The sequence below is a fragment of the Dermacentor silvarum genome, chromosome 1 (assembly GCF_013339745.2).
Source record: "Dermacentor silvarum isolate Dsil-2018 chromosome 1, BIME_Dsil_1.4, whole genome shotgun sequence".
Lineage (NCBI taxonomy): Eukaryota > Metazoa > Arthropoda > Arachnida > Ixodida > Ixodidae > Dermacentor > Dermacentor silvarum.
This window is the reverse complement of record NC_051154.1, coordinates 150,167,502-150,183,232: the sequence shown is the minus strand read 5'-3', so window position 1 is coordinate 150,183,232 and position 15,731 is coordinate 150,167,502. Positions and strand designations below refer to the sequence as shown.

Genomic DNA, 15,731 nt, shown 5'->3' with positions numbered 1-15,731 from the left:
TGCGAAAATTCTGCCCGACAAGGTGGATGCTAAAGGCTTCATCACTGCGATCAGTTCTTTCAAATTATAGCAGTCTCATAACGTTTTTCTCTGAAACAGCATCCGAAGAGCGAACTGAGGCCGGTGCGAAAGCCAGCGGATTTTTAAGGATGCTGTTCAAGTTTGAATCGTTTTTCATGTTGACGCTTCTGACAAAAGTGTTTTCATGAATGGAAGCACTGAATACCGCCTTACAAAAAAGAACGCTCAGGTTTGTCCAAGCGGAGAAAATGGTGAAATCCGTCACTGCAAGCGTCACTGAACTGAGGCAAAGTTTTCCCTTGGTTTGGGAGGAGGTGTTGGCAGAGGCAGGAAAAGTAGAAGTTGAGGACCCGTGTGTTCCAGCTGCTAGGCGAAAGAAAACTCCACACCGCTATCAAGAAGGTTCCTCAGCTCACGTGTTCACATCAGCGGAGGACATGTACCGCCAGAGGTACTACGAAGTATTTGACACTGTACTGTCCTCGTTAAGCGACAGATATCCACCCTGAGATGTGGCAGCATATGTCACACATTGAGCAGTTTGCCACAGGAAAGCAAGACGAAGCATACATAACAAAGTTCTACGGTGACGACCTTGAACGAGGACGGCTGATTTTGCAAAGAGACATGCTCATTGACATCGTAAGCCAACAAAAGTCGGCACCATTGCACACATTCGAGGACGTCGTGCAGATGTTTTCGGGGGAGAAGGGCGAACACCTGCGAAACCTTTTGCCGGAAATGGCCAAGCTAACAAAAATTGCATTGACCATACCGGTCTCATCAAGCACATCCGAGAGGTCCTTTTCTTGTCTTCGGCGACTGAAAACGTACCTGCGGTCGACGACTGGACAAGCCCATTTGAACCATCTGGCCATTTTGCACACTCACAAAGAACTCTCTCGCAAAATCAATTTAAATAAAATTGCCGACAACTTCATTGCTAGAACAAGTGCCCGAATGAACACATTTTCCCTCAAGGTGAAACCATCCCATCAGACAACGAAATGATGTCTTTAATAGGAAAGAGAAAGTTGCCAACTCACAAGTTAAAGCTAACCATTTGGCTAAGAAAACAAAGCAAAAAGTTATTTCCAGGAACGAAAACGGGGTGCATGACAGGGCAAGTAGGGTGAGGCCTTTTGGGTACGCAAAGACGCTTCGTTGCGCTATTTCTAAAGCTTCCCAGTCTATGCTGTGCTTTTTCCTTATTAATATTTATTTGTCATATGCTGCATTAGCTGCTCAAAAATGCAATCCACACTCTTACTACTTCCTCTCGTGTCCTTTCCCGCTGTTGAGATATCGTTGTGTCTTATTTATTTATTTGTTAATATGACTGTGTATTTCTGCGCCTGATAATTTATTACTCTATAATCATTTATTCCGTCGCCGGGAAATAAATGAAACCTGTGGCATAAGGCATGCTTTGACAAGTAAATAAAGTATTGCGTCATGGAGTCACGTTGTTTTGTGCTAATAATTGTAGTCATAAGTTGTGTACAGAAATTGTTATATATTGTGCATGTTTTATATATGTTATGTCTTAACTTTTCAACTGACCTTTAGTCAGGAAAATATTTCTTGACTGTGTCTTTGTATATTAAAACTTTCACAAATCGTTACATGGCTGTTTTCATTTATGTGTAGTTGTGCGACTTATAGGCACAAAACACACATCTCCCTAACGTGAATAACTTAATCGGCTTTACGCATGGCTCATCCGAGAGACGCGAGTCTCTTTGTGGTACGAGGGGACTCAGGTTATGAAATTGAACTATATATATATATATATATATTGTCGCGAGAGGAAAAGGCAGGCAGTCAGTTCCGAGCGAACGGCTGTTTACTGTTTTGGCCGCAGCAGCCAACAACACTTCTTCGTCCTCGTTCTCTAGCGATACTAACGCGTGGCATTACCCCTCCCTCCAAAAAAAAGACGCATCCTCTCGATGCCGCTGCATGAAAGAACAGTGAAAGTTAAGCCACGAAAGTGGGTGACGGGTTAAATACCACAGGGAGAAAATAAAAGAAATGAAAAAGACAACGGACGGTGAGCACAGGCACCGCACCACAAAGTTTGTGAACTGGCGTCAGCGCGAGTGGTAGGGCTTCATCCTGGTCATATATATGACCGCTTAGGCAAGCTGGTCAGGCCCCAGCCCCCCCCGGGAAAATGAAAACTTTCCGCCTATGTGTGCTGTGATTCTAAGAGAGATAGATTAAGTTAGCTCATGAGGCCTTTCTAGGTCCCCGTGATGTGGAATTTTCCTTTCTTCCCGGCGTGCTTGATAGTGCCCACTCAGTGGGCATGTTCGCCGAGGTTTTGGGCCTATCTGCACGGGCAGTAGCCCTGGGTCCGGCAGGCCTGGGGGTCTGCTGGCCCTCCTTGGCATGGGGCGGAACAGCGCTGGCTGCTCCATCCAGGGGTGGGGGGGGAGGGGGGGCTGATAGCTTAATTGCTGTCACACTTCGTGTGACTTTTACGGCCGTCGGAAGATGTGGCGCTTCCCCCTGGCGCGTCACATAACTGTAAGACTGACTAGACTGCATATTCATAGAGTAGCGTTTGCGTGGCTTTTGGAATGTGTGGGGATGCGCGATTCTCGTGCGTCTCCTGTAATCCGGCTTCACCGCGTGGCTAAGTGCGGCGGCGATCGTAGTGGTTGCAGCGCGTTGCGAGATATGGCGCAAGTGTCGCGATGCTAACGCCACCGAACGGTGGGGTGACTTGGGAGAAAAAGGTCGAAGGCGCTCTCTCTTTGGGTTGGGATCGGTGAGTGACGCGGACGTCCCACGCGTGCGCGGATCCATGCTTCGCGAGATGTCTCGCGTGGCTCGGAGCGGCGCACCGGTATGGACGAACACGGATCGTTCGAACGCGCCACCGTTCGCGTGACCGTACACGTGAACGACTAGGCGATGGTGTCATAGCATGGGGCGAACGTATTCGCTCGATATCGGGTCGCGGTGAGTCGGACTTCCTTGATTTGTCGCGCGCCCGTGTGAATGTTCTATTGGTTGTAATTCGGCTAGTGTGTATTAGTGTATGAAAGGTGCAATAAATGCCCTTTTGATTGTTTTCACTACTGTGTTGTCGTTCCTTTGTCCCAAGAGCATGTGTGAGACCCCACAAATGATAGGTTAAATTTGATTTTGAGTTCGATGATTTGCTTTTATTTTTTCCTCGACGGGCACGAACGGGAGTACGCAGGGTGATCTCAGTCACATGTAGCACAGTGGGTGGTGGAAGTGCAGGTGTCAGACACGTGCTCATTGGATGCACATTTTGCACAAGTAGTGCACCCTCGGCGGCTTTGCAAACCATGCCTGAATCCCTGCACTTGAAACATCGATGCGGATTCAGAATGTATGGCCTTAGACGGAGTTTGCAGAATCCAGTTTCTATTGAGTCTGGTAGGTTGCTAGTTTTAAAGGTTATAATTACATGTTTTGTGGGGATTTCCTTGTTGTCGCGCCTGATGGTTATTATTTAGACCTTTGCTACATTACGATCTTGCCATCCCTTGAGTAGCTCACTTTCACTAAGATTTAGCAGGTCATCTTCAGAGATGGACACCGCGGACAGTGTTCAAGGATCTGTGTGGGCCCACTGAAACAGGAATGTGTTCAAAAGCAATGAGTTTGGTCAATTTGCTGTACTGTGTCTTGTCACGAACTTCAAGAAGATCGCTGCTTCCCATCTTAGTTGCTTTGCAGCATGGTCCGATTGATTCTGTCAAAGATTTTGCTACAACAAAAGGAGAAAGTGTGGACTGTCTTGGTTTCGTGCTGACTGTGAATTATGTGGTACTTTGGGAAAGCTTCTTTCGGCTGAATAAAAAAGTTGAAGGCTTTGTCTGTGCTTCCCCTCTTGAGGGAGCGATCAGGGAGTGATGGGAAATGGGATGCCATAAATAATGTAACCATATTCGGCAGGGATGGCCGCCTCCCACCATGGAGCCTATCCAGGGGACAACACAGGACGGAAACTATTCAGTTCTGTACATACCAACAGTACATGCCTACTATAACCAAATACATATACCCAAGGCAGGATATCATGCACAAAATTAACCCTTGCTGCCTGTGAAGTCGGAAGTAAAAGGAAAATAAAGAGAGGACAGGAAAGATGGAAAATGAAAGAAAAAGACGAAGATTGGCGAGAAGGACAGGAAAAGGCAACTACTGATTTCCCCCGGGTGAGTCAGTCTAGGGGTGCCGTCTATGCGAAGCGGAGGCCAAAGAGGTGTGATGCCTCCCCCGAGGGGCTATAAAGGTCCAAACAACTGACATTGGCTCAACCCCCAGGATCCCTTTTCCCCAGACACGGCTAAGCTGCGCACAGCTAGACGTGGGAGGGTCCAATTCCGTGTGCTAGGGTACGTGTTGTCGCAACACACCAAACGTCTACTGACACAGATGCCCCTGCGGCGTGAAAATGTGGCAACGATTCCAGAATCAAACACCCAGAATAGAATGATAGCACCAGTCTGGCACATGGAATAGGAATGGAATGGGAGCCCTAGATTCTGGAATGGAGTTGGGATAAAATGGGCACATAGCCCCATAGTGCTAAATGTTGATTTGAAATGAGACTACAAAGTCAGTAAATTTGCCAATTAGACTAAACTAGGCTTTACCAATTTATTACATTTCTCAATTTTTACTCAACACGGCTCTTTTAGTATTTATGTAGGTAGATATGACACTGTATGACTACCTCTGCAGCGGTAATTATAAACAGCACAGTAATCTGCACACTTTATACTTATGACCCAGAAACTTTTCTTTATTACAATGTTGAGGTGTACTTTACTAAAGCAACTTTTACTCAACTCCCTAACTTTTTGTTAAGGATTTAAGTTAGTAAACTCCTTAGTTTTAGTGAACTCTAACAATTAATTAATCAAGAATTATAGAATTATTCATTTTAGCAAGAGCATGCCTGACCTACGACAAAGGGATGCAGGCGAAAAACGGCCACCTCGCAAACTGCTGCACCCTAGAAAGTCCATCCGGATATTGAAATCATGCCATGTTTTTTCGTACACTGTCGAGTACCCAGAAGGTGGGATAACAAACAGGTGGTGAGAGAGGTGTGCTGCAAATTGGTGCCCATTAATACGCCAGTAAATGTGCGTTAAGACTTCAGTGATTCCTTTGGCTCTGAGCTCATTTACTGCAACAGCAGCATTCTCCTTGAAGACCACCATCTTAATTTTACTTGCCTGCTTCTTCCTCAAATAATTGCGCGCACCCACTACAGGGGACACAGTGTAAGATTATTTTGCACTTTGCTTTATCCAAATGATTAATAATTAGATCACAGGCAACAACGCTCTGAAGGCGCAGTTGGCCACAAAGCGTGTTTCTCATGTGCAAAAACATAACATTATTTGTTACATTGCTCAGACTTCAAAAGTACTTTTTTCTCGCTAGGTATGCAAGCACAAGTAGTAAACAATTATAGACAAAGGATATAATCTACTGCAATTGGTGGAATGGAATTGACCAGCTTAGGTACACCAGGAGTGGGAATGGTTCAACTCTCACAATTCTGAGTAAAAAGGAGTTGAATTATGGGGATCTACTCCGGAATGGAGAGGGAATGGAATGGAGGGCTCCACTCCACAACTCTGGTTGCATGCATGGCCGAAATACAGACATCGCATTTGCAGAATGTCTGGTTTATGTTGTTTACAAAAAAGCTTTCGCATCAGACACAGTACAAAAAAGTATAAAGTGAATATAAAACAATTTTAAAACATGCAAGGAACTGTGAAGTGCATCTTTGCATTTTTTGCACTAAGAATGCCTCTGACTTTTTTACTTATCCCTTGAAAACTAAGCACAGCCTCGAAGGGTTCTGCTGCACAGTGTTCAGTTCTATGCGCAGAAAACATGACCCTACTTGGAAGCCTGTGCGCTTTTTTTGAGCTTGGTACTGTGGTTGTACTGGCTACAACAACAGAACGGAATCTGGCGAGCTGGAAGCTTTCTATTGTTTTACCATGAACTCCTGCTGTAAGTGTGGACAAGACATAACCCCAAACAACTAGAAAACAGCCTCCAGTGTGCTGCCATCTATGAAAGAACACCCCCTATTATCAGAACACCTGCTCTAAAGGCGGCCAGCATAGCACTGGCCGCCTGCACTTTGACCTCTTCTGGCCTGGCCAGCTCAGCCCTGGCCACATGGCAAATGGATTCACAGATGTTCTACTGATGATAAAAAAAAAATCCAGACCTTCAATAACACTGAGCTGTAATCAGTGCTGGCATACTAATTTGGTGTTTCCGTTAATAAGTGTAGACCATACTGTACATCTTGACTCCTAGATACCCCTGATAGCTTGTAACTTTCTTGTTATGCAATGCCAGTAGACTTCTGCGCATGTGCAGCACTGTGTTTTGTTGCACAAAATTTGTAAGCATTCAACTTTGTCATACATTTTCTGACATTTAATATGCGATTTGGTATTTGCCTTTCTTTCATGATTCAATATTTGATTCGAACTGTACTACAGTCGAACCTCGATATAATGAAGTTGTAATTGCAGCGAAAAACTTCATTAAATCACAAATTTCATTAATTTGATGTTTTAAGGTTTCCACATTAACAACAACTTCACAATTTCCCAGAGCATTCCTCGTGGATAGTATCTTGTTAGTAAGCAGTCATAAATAAATTGTAACAAGGTTGGGTCATAAAAGCGCAGTTATGAGTGCCAGTGTGTGTGGTGCAGATCGCGCCAAAAGCAATGCATCGACGTCCCAAGATTTGCTTGTGTTACGCTGCGCGGCACTGTAAATCTTAGACGCTAAAGCTGACCACGCTTAGTGCCTACACCCGGCACCCACAAATTAAAAACAAAAGTGTAAAAAATATTTGGATATTCATCCTGAGCAAAAGAGTCAGTCTCACCAGAAAGGTGGAGCTTTGATGGCAATAGCAAAGAGACAACTACACGAAGTTAAAGCCCCTAGATATTTTTAAAAAGCAGAAAATCTAAGGACTTTACATGAAGTAAGGTTCGTAGTATTATTGGTGTACTGCGCGCTCAGGCGAACGGTAACAGATGTCACTCGATGACGACGAACTCGCAGTCACAATGTGAGCGAGCGCTTCGCACCATGTCTCGGAAACTTGAGGTTGCGCGACTGCCAACACGCACGGGAACTACGAAATGCGCGAGAAGGAACGAACCATTTCAGCTTGGCCTTTGCACTTCCCGTGGAGAGGTTACCTCCAAGATATGGCGTGCAGCCTGCGCACAGACGTGCACAAGGAGGAAACGCGCACTAGGAAGAGAAGGCAGATAGGAGCGTGTTCCTGCCCATTTCGATTTAACAAGACACACTTTCGATTTAACTTTGTCATGAAATTACTTTGTTGAATCATGAAATGAAAATAGTTTGTTACATCGAGGTTTGACTATTTGGTATTCGCACACCCCTAACAGATTGTTTTAATTATTTTGAGCATTTTTTGATGTCTGCTCTAGTAGACTACATGCATTCAGTGGTGGTTGCGGTTTATTTTGCTTTTTACGGTGATGGTTTAAGTTTATTCTGTCAACATGTTTCGTTCCAGGTTTTTTTTTAACCTATATCTCTAAGCATTCGATGCGACTTCTATGTGTTTAAAATGTATTGTTCCTCAATAAACTTCCCGAGTTGCGAGTTTATTGCCTGTTCAGTCACTTGTCTTTTTGTTCTTGTTTCTGTTCGCAACAATTTTTTGTTTGGAGATCATAGTCTGCGACTGCACACTAAGCTGACTTTGGAAAGGTATGAAGATAAATTTTTAGTAGAGCCACCAGTGCATGGCTACAGGTTGCCAAATCCTACTGCAAGCCCACAAAGGCAGCCTGTAGTAAGTAGGCTAGCTTGTGGCTTTGATGCAGGAAGATGTGCGATTGAAAAGCAAATTTTTTTTGTAACCGACTGAAAGAGATATCATATGCAAGTGCCCAGCATGCAAAGCACCAGGGCCCCTTACCAGAATCTGGCAACTGCTGGGCCAGTTCGTACTCATCAGGGTCGCCTTCTAAGCCATGCTTCTCCAGCGCATTACGCACCACTGTTGGCGTATGGTCCCCATTGCTGAGCTGCACATCAATAACACATACTGTCAAGATGGCAGCTATGCATATGATAGTGCTTTTTATGGGAAGATGTATAAGCCTACTGCAACAGCACCACCTACAACAGGGACAAGCAAATAGAACATGGGACAAGACTTTGAAGCTCGTCCCTGTTGTAAAGTGGCGCTGCTGAAGTAGGGACTGTTACCAACCTGCCCAATTTGCAATCCTAATAATAGACATAACATACCAATATGCTCTTGTAAAGTGTGGTGCCTTGGTTCATGCCAGTTGGACTGCCCTGACCTGCTGCCAGTGTAGAATCCAGGCTGACCCTGATGACCTTTAAGTCTGGATCATGAGGTGGTGTAGGTGGTGGGCATGCACTCATCATGCTCTGCAGATTTCCAGTGCTTTGCCATGGGCGCTGCTGGGTCCACTGCGGTTATTAATGCAAAAGCATTATAAGGCTTATGAGGCGGAAAATCCGACGTCGGCGCTGACGAGACCATGATGGTCCAAAAAGTCAAGTGAGCTCAAGTGAGCCAATCGAGGCAGTTGATGACATCAATTAAGGCAAAGTTAATTAAGTCAGAGTGAATTAAGGTGAAATTGAGGCAAATTAATCATGGCAGGTTTAATTAAGATAAAGTTCATTACGCCACTCAAACCCAAGACCATTGGTGGAAGTCGAACCCACGATCTTTGGTGTTAAGGCAGTTACTTAAGATAGTTAATTAAGGAGCATGTTTAATTAAGATAGAGTGCATTACGACCCTTGAACCCACATTTGGTGTTAATAAGGTGAAGTTAATTAAGGCACTCAAACCCACAACCTTTGGTGTTAAGGCAAAGTTAATGAAGGCACAGGTAATTAAGGTAGTGTTTAATACCGCACGCGAACCCGCAACCTTTGTTGTTAAGGCAAAGTCAATTAAGACACTCGAACCCACGACCTTGCGTTGTGTGCACCGTGTGACGAACACCGTTGGTAGTCACAATTACACAATGCATCACAACGTTTCGGTCATGTAATTAATGACTGAAAGAGCATAGGCATCGTGCGGTGATCGCAATGCTTTTGCATTCATCCACATAGGGATAACTAAGGGCCCCTTGAATTTTTAAAGGTAGTGGATTGTTCTAGCTCTCAAGCCTTTTATGATAGACAAAAATGCACAAAACATGAGCAATGGTTCAAGCCACATTAACATGCACATGCACACACACAAACTGGAAGTAGCATTTTGCATTGTTAGAACAAAAGCGGGCATGTATGCCTGACTGCAACAAAGGATGAAATAAGTAGCAAGTTGCTAAAAAAAAAAAAAGTAAAGCAAGTATTCTTGAGCTTCATACAAAATGAGTTGGGCCAGCTCTCATCTCACTTGGTGTAGGAGTTGTTCTGAGAAAATACTTGAGCACATGTACATTTCCAGGCTACCTTAGTCTCGGAGGTATGAAAGAAGACAAATGTACACAAAACTAAACAGCTTACCCCATTTCGACGTAAGCTTTCTTGAGAGCCACCACTCTGGGGCTGGCTGCTAGTGCTGGTAAGCGATGCTGTGTCCCCATCAACGGCATTGCCTGAAGAACTGCAGAGTGGAGAAATGACCTCAGAACTTTGCTGACAGAAAGTTCATTTGCAAGCTCATCAGTAGCTTCCAACATTAGAATTTTTCAGACTAAGCCAGGAAAGAGCAGTTTAACAGTGTTTTAAAGCAACACAGGAGTGCAGCAACTGTAGTTGGTACACTTATCGAGTTCAGTTTGCTACGAGTCCAATTTTTCTTGTTTATTTAAGTTTCGTTGCTCTTGCGGAATTAATAAGCCACAGCCAGCTTTCTGAATTTTTACTGAAATCTTTTCCTGCCATTATCAGGGATAGAAGCAGCCAAGCGAGTTTTGGAGCAGCTCTGGAGGCAGCAAATTTGGCACATTGGAGAAGTTTTGGAGCAGGAATTCTTTCGCAGCAGTAGATACGCGTTCTAGAGTAGATTTGTAAAGCTCAACATGAGTGAAATACAGGCAGATAAAGAACAGACTTTATTTGACTTGCACAATACAGGCTTTTGCTAATACTAGACACACTTTTTTCGTTGTACACAAGCAACTGATAATAAGCTAAATTAGCTAACATTTATAAACTTATTCGATAAGGTGCCAACGCAAACACTGTGGAGGGTGTCGAGAAATGACTGATAAGAGCACAAAGCAACCTATAGGTCTTGTGTGGTCCTTTTTTCCAGGAGGGGGGGGGGGGGGGAATACCAGTGAAAATAAAAATTCCACGAGACAATGCGTCTTGACACGTCAAGAGCGCAGCTGCTCGTTCACAGTGCCTGTATTTGACGAGGTTTCCATAAACATTGACGCGATCTATGGCGTGCCGAAGCGTTGTCATGTTCACAGCATACTTTAAAAACATTTTGTGGGCTTTCATTATCGTTAGAAAAAGGTCCGCATGAATCCTAGGTTGGGTTAACCCCACAAAGCAAAACACCATTTCACATCAAAGAAAATTAAAATAACTTGTTCGAATTCACTTCTGGTCATATAGAGTAACAAGAAAACAGTGAAATGATAATTAAGACCTAGTTAGTACAGTAATTATTTACCATACCTGGTAATTAGCGCCCGTCCATTGTACCAGTCTTTTCGTCCTCGTCTCTTTTGCACAGTTTTTTTCTTCAAGTAATTAGTAAATATTTTTGTGAACTATCCACGACTGAAAACTCCCTCCGGCATATAAAGAACACTAGTACTGGCTCTACATTGGGTTTCCAGCACTTCAATCAGAGTATTTAACCATCAAATTTAGCCTATCAAAAATGATACATGGGGCTTTGTGGGGTTAAATGCTGTTATCGGTCATTGCTCAACGTCCTCCACAACGTTTTTATTATAACATCTCATTGATTAGGTAAGTTTAGGAAGTTAGCTAATGAAACGTATTCGTGCACAATGAAAAAAACTACAATGACAACCATAAACAACCCCCATAAACATACAGTGAATGCCATTCGCTGTGCCCTCTGTTCATTTTTAATTATTGGCAACATTCAGTTGGATTAGCAGCGTCCTGCAGAAAAAAAGTGAAGTTACTTCCCTGGTCATTTCATGTTTGCCAGTATTTCACATTGCTGCCAAGAAAAAAGTGATATTTTTGAAACTAATAAAGTGGTAAAAATGTTCACTAGCTTTCTGATCTGCGTTGTTTACCAATATTTTACACCATGCTCAATTATTCAGTCTTCCTTCCGGCTCTGCTACAAAAGTGATATTTTGCAAAATAATAAGTGGTAAAAATGTTCACTAGCTTTCTGATCTGCGTTGTTGACCAATATTTTACGCAAGTTGAATTATTCAGTCTTCCTCACGGCTCCGCCACAGGCCCCATAAAGCCAATGTAAAATGGTGACCAATATTTAGGACACCAAATGATGGCGTATTAAAATTTCCGAACTAAATCTGATCAAATCGAATCATGAACATTGTTGCCATGAATACAATTTCACGTTTTTGCTAAACTTTACCTGCCGCCATTTGGCCGCTAGGGTTTATTTATTTATACATACTGCAACCCTAAGAGAGTTATCGCAGGAGTGGGATACAAAAAAATCAAAGGTGCCACGCACGCAGCAAAGAGGAAAAAAAAATTCAAAGTTGCCACATACACAGCAAAGCACAAGTGCAAGGAATATGCTTAAAAAATGATCTCAATGCATACATACATACATGTATGCATTATATACCTACACAGTATATAAAACATGGTCCAAAGAATCGCAAGGTATTATTTGGTGATTGCCTTAACAAAACTCAAATGGCAAATTGTGAATGTTAGGGGGAAGCCGGTTACACATTTCGATGGATCGGGGAAAAAAACTATTTGAATTTGTCAGTCCTGGCGTACAGAGGTGTTACATTCAGAGGGTGAAAATTCCTGGTGTTAGATGCTTTAGCAAATTTAATGTATTCCAAAGATGAGCAACGTTCAGAGTTGTGGTGTAAAACAGTTTTAAGTCTTTCTACATGACGCCGCTCTACTAGGGAAGACAGTTTCAAGGAGGGAAGGTTAGAAGAGGGGGAGAAGTCCTTGTCGTAACACCGGTATATAAATCGAAGCTTTTTTTTTTTGGACAGATTCAAATTTTTTGTCAAATTTTAAATATGGATTCCAAATGGCACAGCCGTAATCCACGATGGGCCGCACTAGAATTTTATAAGTGAGCAATTTTGTTTCTTTAGGGGCTGAGCACAGAGAACGCTTTAGGTAACCGAGACGTGCTAGGACGTTAGAACAAGTTGCTTTAATATGTTTGAACCATGATAAATCGTGTGTGAAGAGAATGCCAAGGTACTTATATTGAGAAACATTTTCCAGAGGAATACCATTGAAACAATAAGGAAGGCACAATTGTGTACTGCACGTCGAGAAGGACATAGAAACAGTTTTGCGAAAATTAATGTTCATCTGCCACTTGTAACACCAAGTACAGAAGTTGGAAAATACTTTATTCAGAATGACATGATCTTCATGACTGGTAATTGTGTGATAGATAACGCAGTCATCGGCATAAAGACGGATTTTAGTTGATAGTACGTTATCAGACAGATCACTTACAGTGGAACCCCGATTATACGATTTTTAGGGGACCACGCAAAACTGATGTATAATCCGGGCGTCATATAATTGAAAAACTAAGAATATTGGCAGTGACGCTCAGTCTTGCCCAAAAAACAGGTACAGACTGCCTGAATAAGCCCGTGGCATGAATCTGCACTGCTTCCAAGGCAGGTAGATTAAATTATTTAAAAATTACCATATTTATTCAATTGTAACACGAGTTTCTTATTTCATGATTTCGTTGCTTGAACTGGACCCTCGCATTGCATTCGAATAATGACAAAATTGACAAACAATAATGACAATAATTGACAAACAACAATGACAATAATGACAAACAAACATTCTAAATCTCGCGATTTCTAGCGCTATGTTGGCAACCTGTAACTTTATGTCTCGATCCAATCCATAGACAAGTCGACCGAAGTCAGGACTTGTTTTTGGTTGGAATTAGAGTGTACTAGAATGGGGGAGTGGGTCCAGCGGACGCCTTGGCAAGCGCAGAGAGTGAAGCAAAAAACGTTGAAATTGTGGCGGCGCTGCCGTTGCCTTATTCTGAATCTCCGGCCAATAAACGTTGGCTCTGGCTGTTTCGGCAGCGCTCACTGGACGAGGCGAGCTCACGGGCTGAGTAGCTACATCATCTGCACCGTCGTTGTGTCGTCGTTTGCATTCCTTCCGCCGCTCTTTTTCCATTTTATTTACAATAGATCGGTGGGGAATAATTTCAGTGTTGCCGCCACTGAGTATCCGCCTGTCAAAGCTCCATGCAGCTGCGGTAGTGTCTCCAACAGGACAAGCGTCCGGCCGGCGTGCGAAGCCGCTCAGTCAGGAGAAAGCGACGGTGGCACCACCAACTTTTCAATAAAAAAAGCCTCAGCGGGGAGCCTGCGTTGAACCCACTCCAAGAAGGTTGAAAAAAAAAATTCTGGAGTGGCAATGCTGCTTTGAAAGTGAAGCCAGGCCGCCACCATCTTACTCAGGGCAAGAAGAGACAACAGGGAATAGTGGAATATAGGAAATGCCTGCTTTTCGCCTCCATGTTTCAGATGGCTAATTTCGCTATGAAGATCCTATTAAATGTACACCTTTGTTTCACAGCTTTTAGGAGCAAGGCTGAATGTCGTGGTTAATTTTTTTGAGGGTTCTTGATATCAACACTTAGCCAAATATAATATTTTAGCTAGAAACAATGTCCTTTTATTTTACAATTACCCTAGTGTTTATATTCGCACAACAAACGTACTAGGCAAGCACGGACTGCAGCCTGCGCCGCACTCTTTCAGAGGTGAAGTCAGGGCAAGCGCTGGCTTCACCCCTGCTGGTAAACATTAGCAGGCGCCGCCACTCCAGAAGTTTTTTTTCAACCTCCTTGACCCACTCCCTCAATCTAGATCACTCTAGCTGGAATCGACGCTGTCTTCGCTGTGCTTGTGGCTGGTTATGATGCTGCAATGCTCTACGGCATTTTGCGGTTCCACTCCGTTCACTCGCGACGTTATGGCGACGCAGCACATTCGGTATGATGGTCACTTCGAGAGACAAGCAATTTGATAACCGAGGAGCTGGGAAAGTCTGCCACAGCTTCGTGTCTCGACGTCGGCGATTTGCAGATGGCGGGACCAGCGGCAGGCCCACTTTAAATGCGAGGCCAGTCGGGAAGGCTCTGTGCAACTTAAAGTGGCTTGGTGCTGACCCCGAATGAAACGATTGTGCGGTCTTTTAAGAAGTACTTAAATCTCAAACAAGCTCGACAGCGCGGAAGATGACAATTCTCAGGCGACCAGTTTCAGGGATAGTTTCGCTTTCGCGAGACGGCTCGTCCCCGTACCGAACCCCTTGAAGTATACAGCCGACAGCTCTCTTGGCGCTGATTGTGAGCTTAGGACAGCGCCAGAAACACTTACACTTTCAATGCCGAGTCACGCGAAATTTTGCGAGAGTGATTGCCCGAGAAGACCGCCCAAGGAAAGTTCCGTCTCCTCTTCAGATGACTAAGTTTGCGTTTTCTTGAATAAAGGTACCATTTATTTTTCCATTCATCTCACGTTACACTAGCGGTTTTATTTATTTCGCCTGAGTGGAAGGTCCCCCCGCGTGTTACATTCTGGTAAATACGGTATTGCACACCCGTTATCAGCTGCCTGCAGTGTGCTTATGTGCCAGCCTGCGTCTGCTTAAAACTTTTTTAAATGCAAAGCATTTCTTGCCGGCGGCTGTCTGTCCCTCCCGCGTCCCACACTCCCACTGCGCATCCCCTCCCCCTCTCTCCTCTCCTACGCTCCCCCTTTCTCTCCAGGTAACAAGACGAGGATTATTTAAAATACTATTTTGTTTATGGAAAAGCTTCGAATGTACAGCTCTATCAAAGGCTTTCGAAAAGTCTACAAATATGGCATCGATTTGAAGGCCAAGGTCTAGCGCATGGCAGATGTCATGAGCAAACTCAGATGTTTGCGTAATGCTGCTGAGGCCACTGCGAAATTTATGCTGGAAGACTTAAAATATTGTTCGGTTCAAGAAACTCAATAATATGTTTGTAGATGGCATGTTCTACAAGTTTACTGCAACTAGAGGTTAAGGAAATCGGTCTGTAGTTGGATAGGTCTTGTTTACTCCCAGACTTGTGCAAAGAAATGACTTTCACAACTTTCCATGCTGATGGACAGGTACTCGTTTGCAAGGATTTATTAAATATCACTGTAAGAAACCTGCTCTACCAGAGAGCATACCGTACAAGAAAGGCATTATGGATGCTACCCTCTTACCGCTACCCTTCTTAGAATCTTAAGTTTAAAACCATGTTTAAGATACCTGGCATAGATACACTTAAGTCATTATAGAAAGCCGTGACTCTGAACTGAAAGGAGGAATTTCAAAGTTGTCTGCAGATAAGACTGAGCGAAAATACGAGTTGAAAGCAGTTGCAATGACATAAGCATCATTAGTGGAAACATTGTTTATTATGAAGGATTGAGAAGTTGTTT

At 43.6% G+C, this 15,731-nt stretch overlaps 3 protein-coding genes across 6 annotated transcripts in view; 1 reads left to right on the top strand and 2 right to left on the bottom strand.

Moving 5' to 3' along the window:
- Positions 1-15,731, bottom strand: part of LOC119436225 (ras GTPase-activating protein raskol-like) — a 379,883-nt gene that overhangs the window by 119,479 nt on the left and 244,673 nt on the right. The window lies entirely within an intron of this gene.
- LOC119436231 (prolyl 4-hydroxylase subunit alpha-1) overlaps positions 1-15,731 on the top strand; it is a 404,330-nt gene that overhangs the window by 162,866 nt on the left and 225,733 nt on the right. The gene's annotated exons all lie outside the window — the stretch shown is intronic.
- LOC119436227 (ral guanine nucleotide dissociation stimulator-like 1) overlaps positions 1-15,731 on the bottom strand; it is a 105,531-nt gene that overhangs the window by 13,334 nt on the left and 76,466 nt on the right. For all 3 annotated transcript variants that reach the window (XM_049656412.1, XM_037703019.2, XM_049656405.1), the window contains 3 exons: positions 9,610-9,709; positions 8,362-8,550; positions 8,027-8,135 (listed from right to left, as the gene is read on the bottom strand). In XM_049656412.1, the coding sequence (XP_049512369.1) occupies positions 8,027-8,135; positions 8,362-8,550; positions 9,610-9,709 (398 nt within the window). The remainder of the gene's footprint in view (positions 1-8,026; positions 8,136-8,361; positions 8,551-9,609; positions 9,710-15,731) is intronic.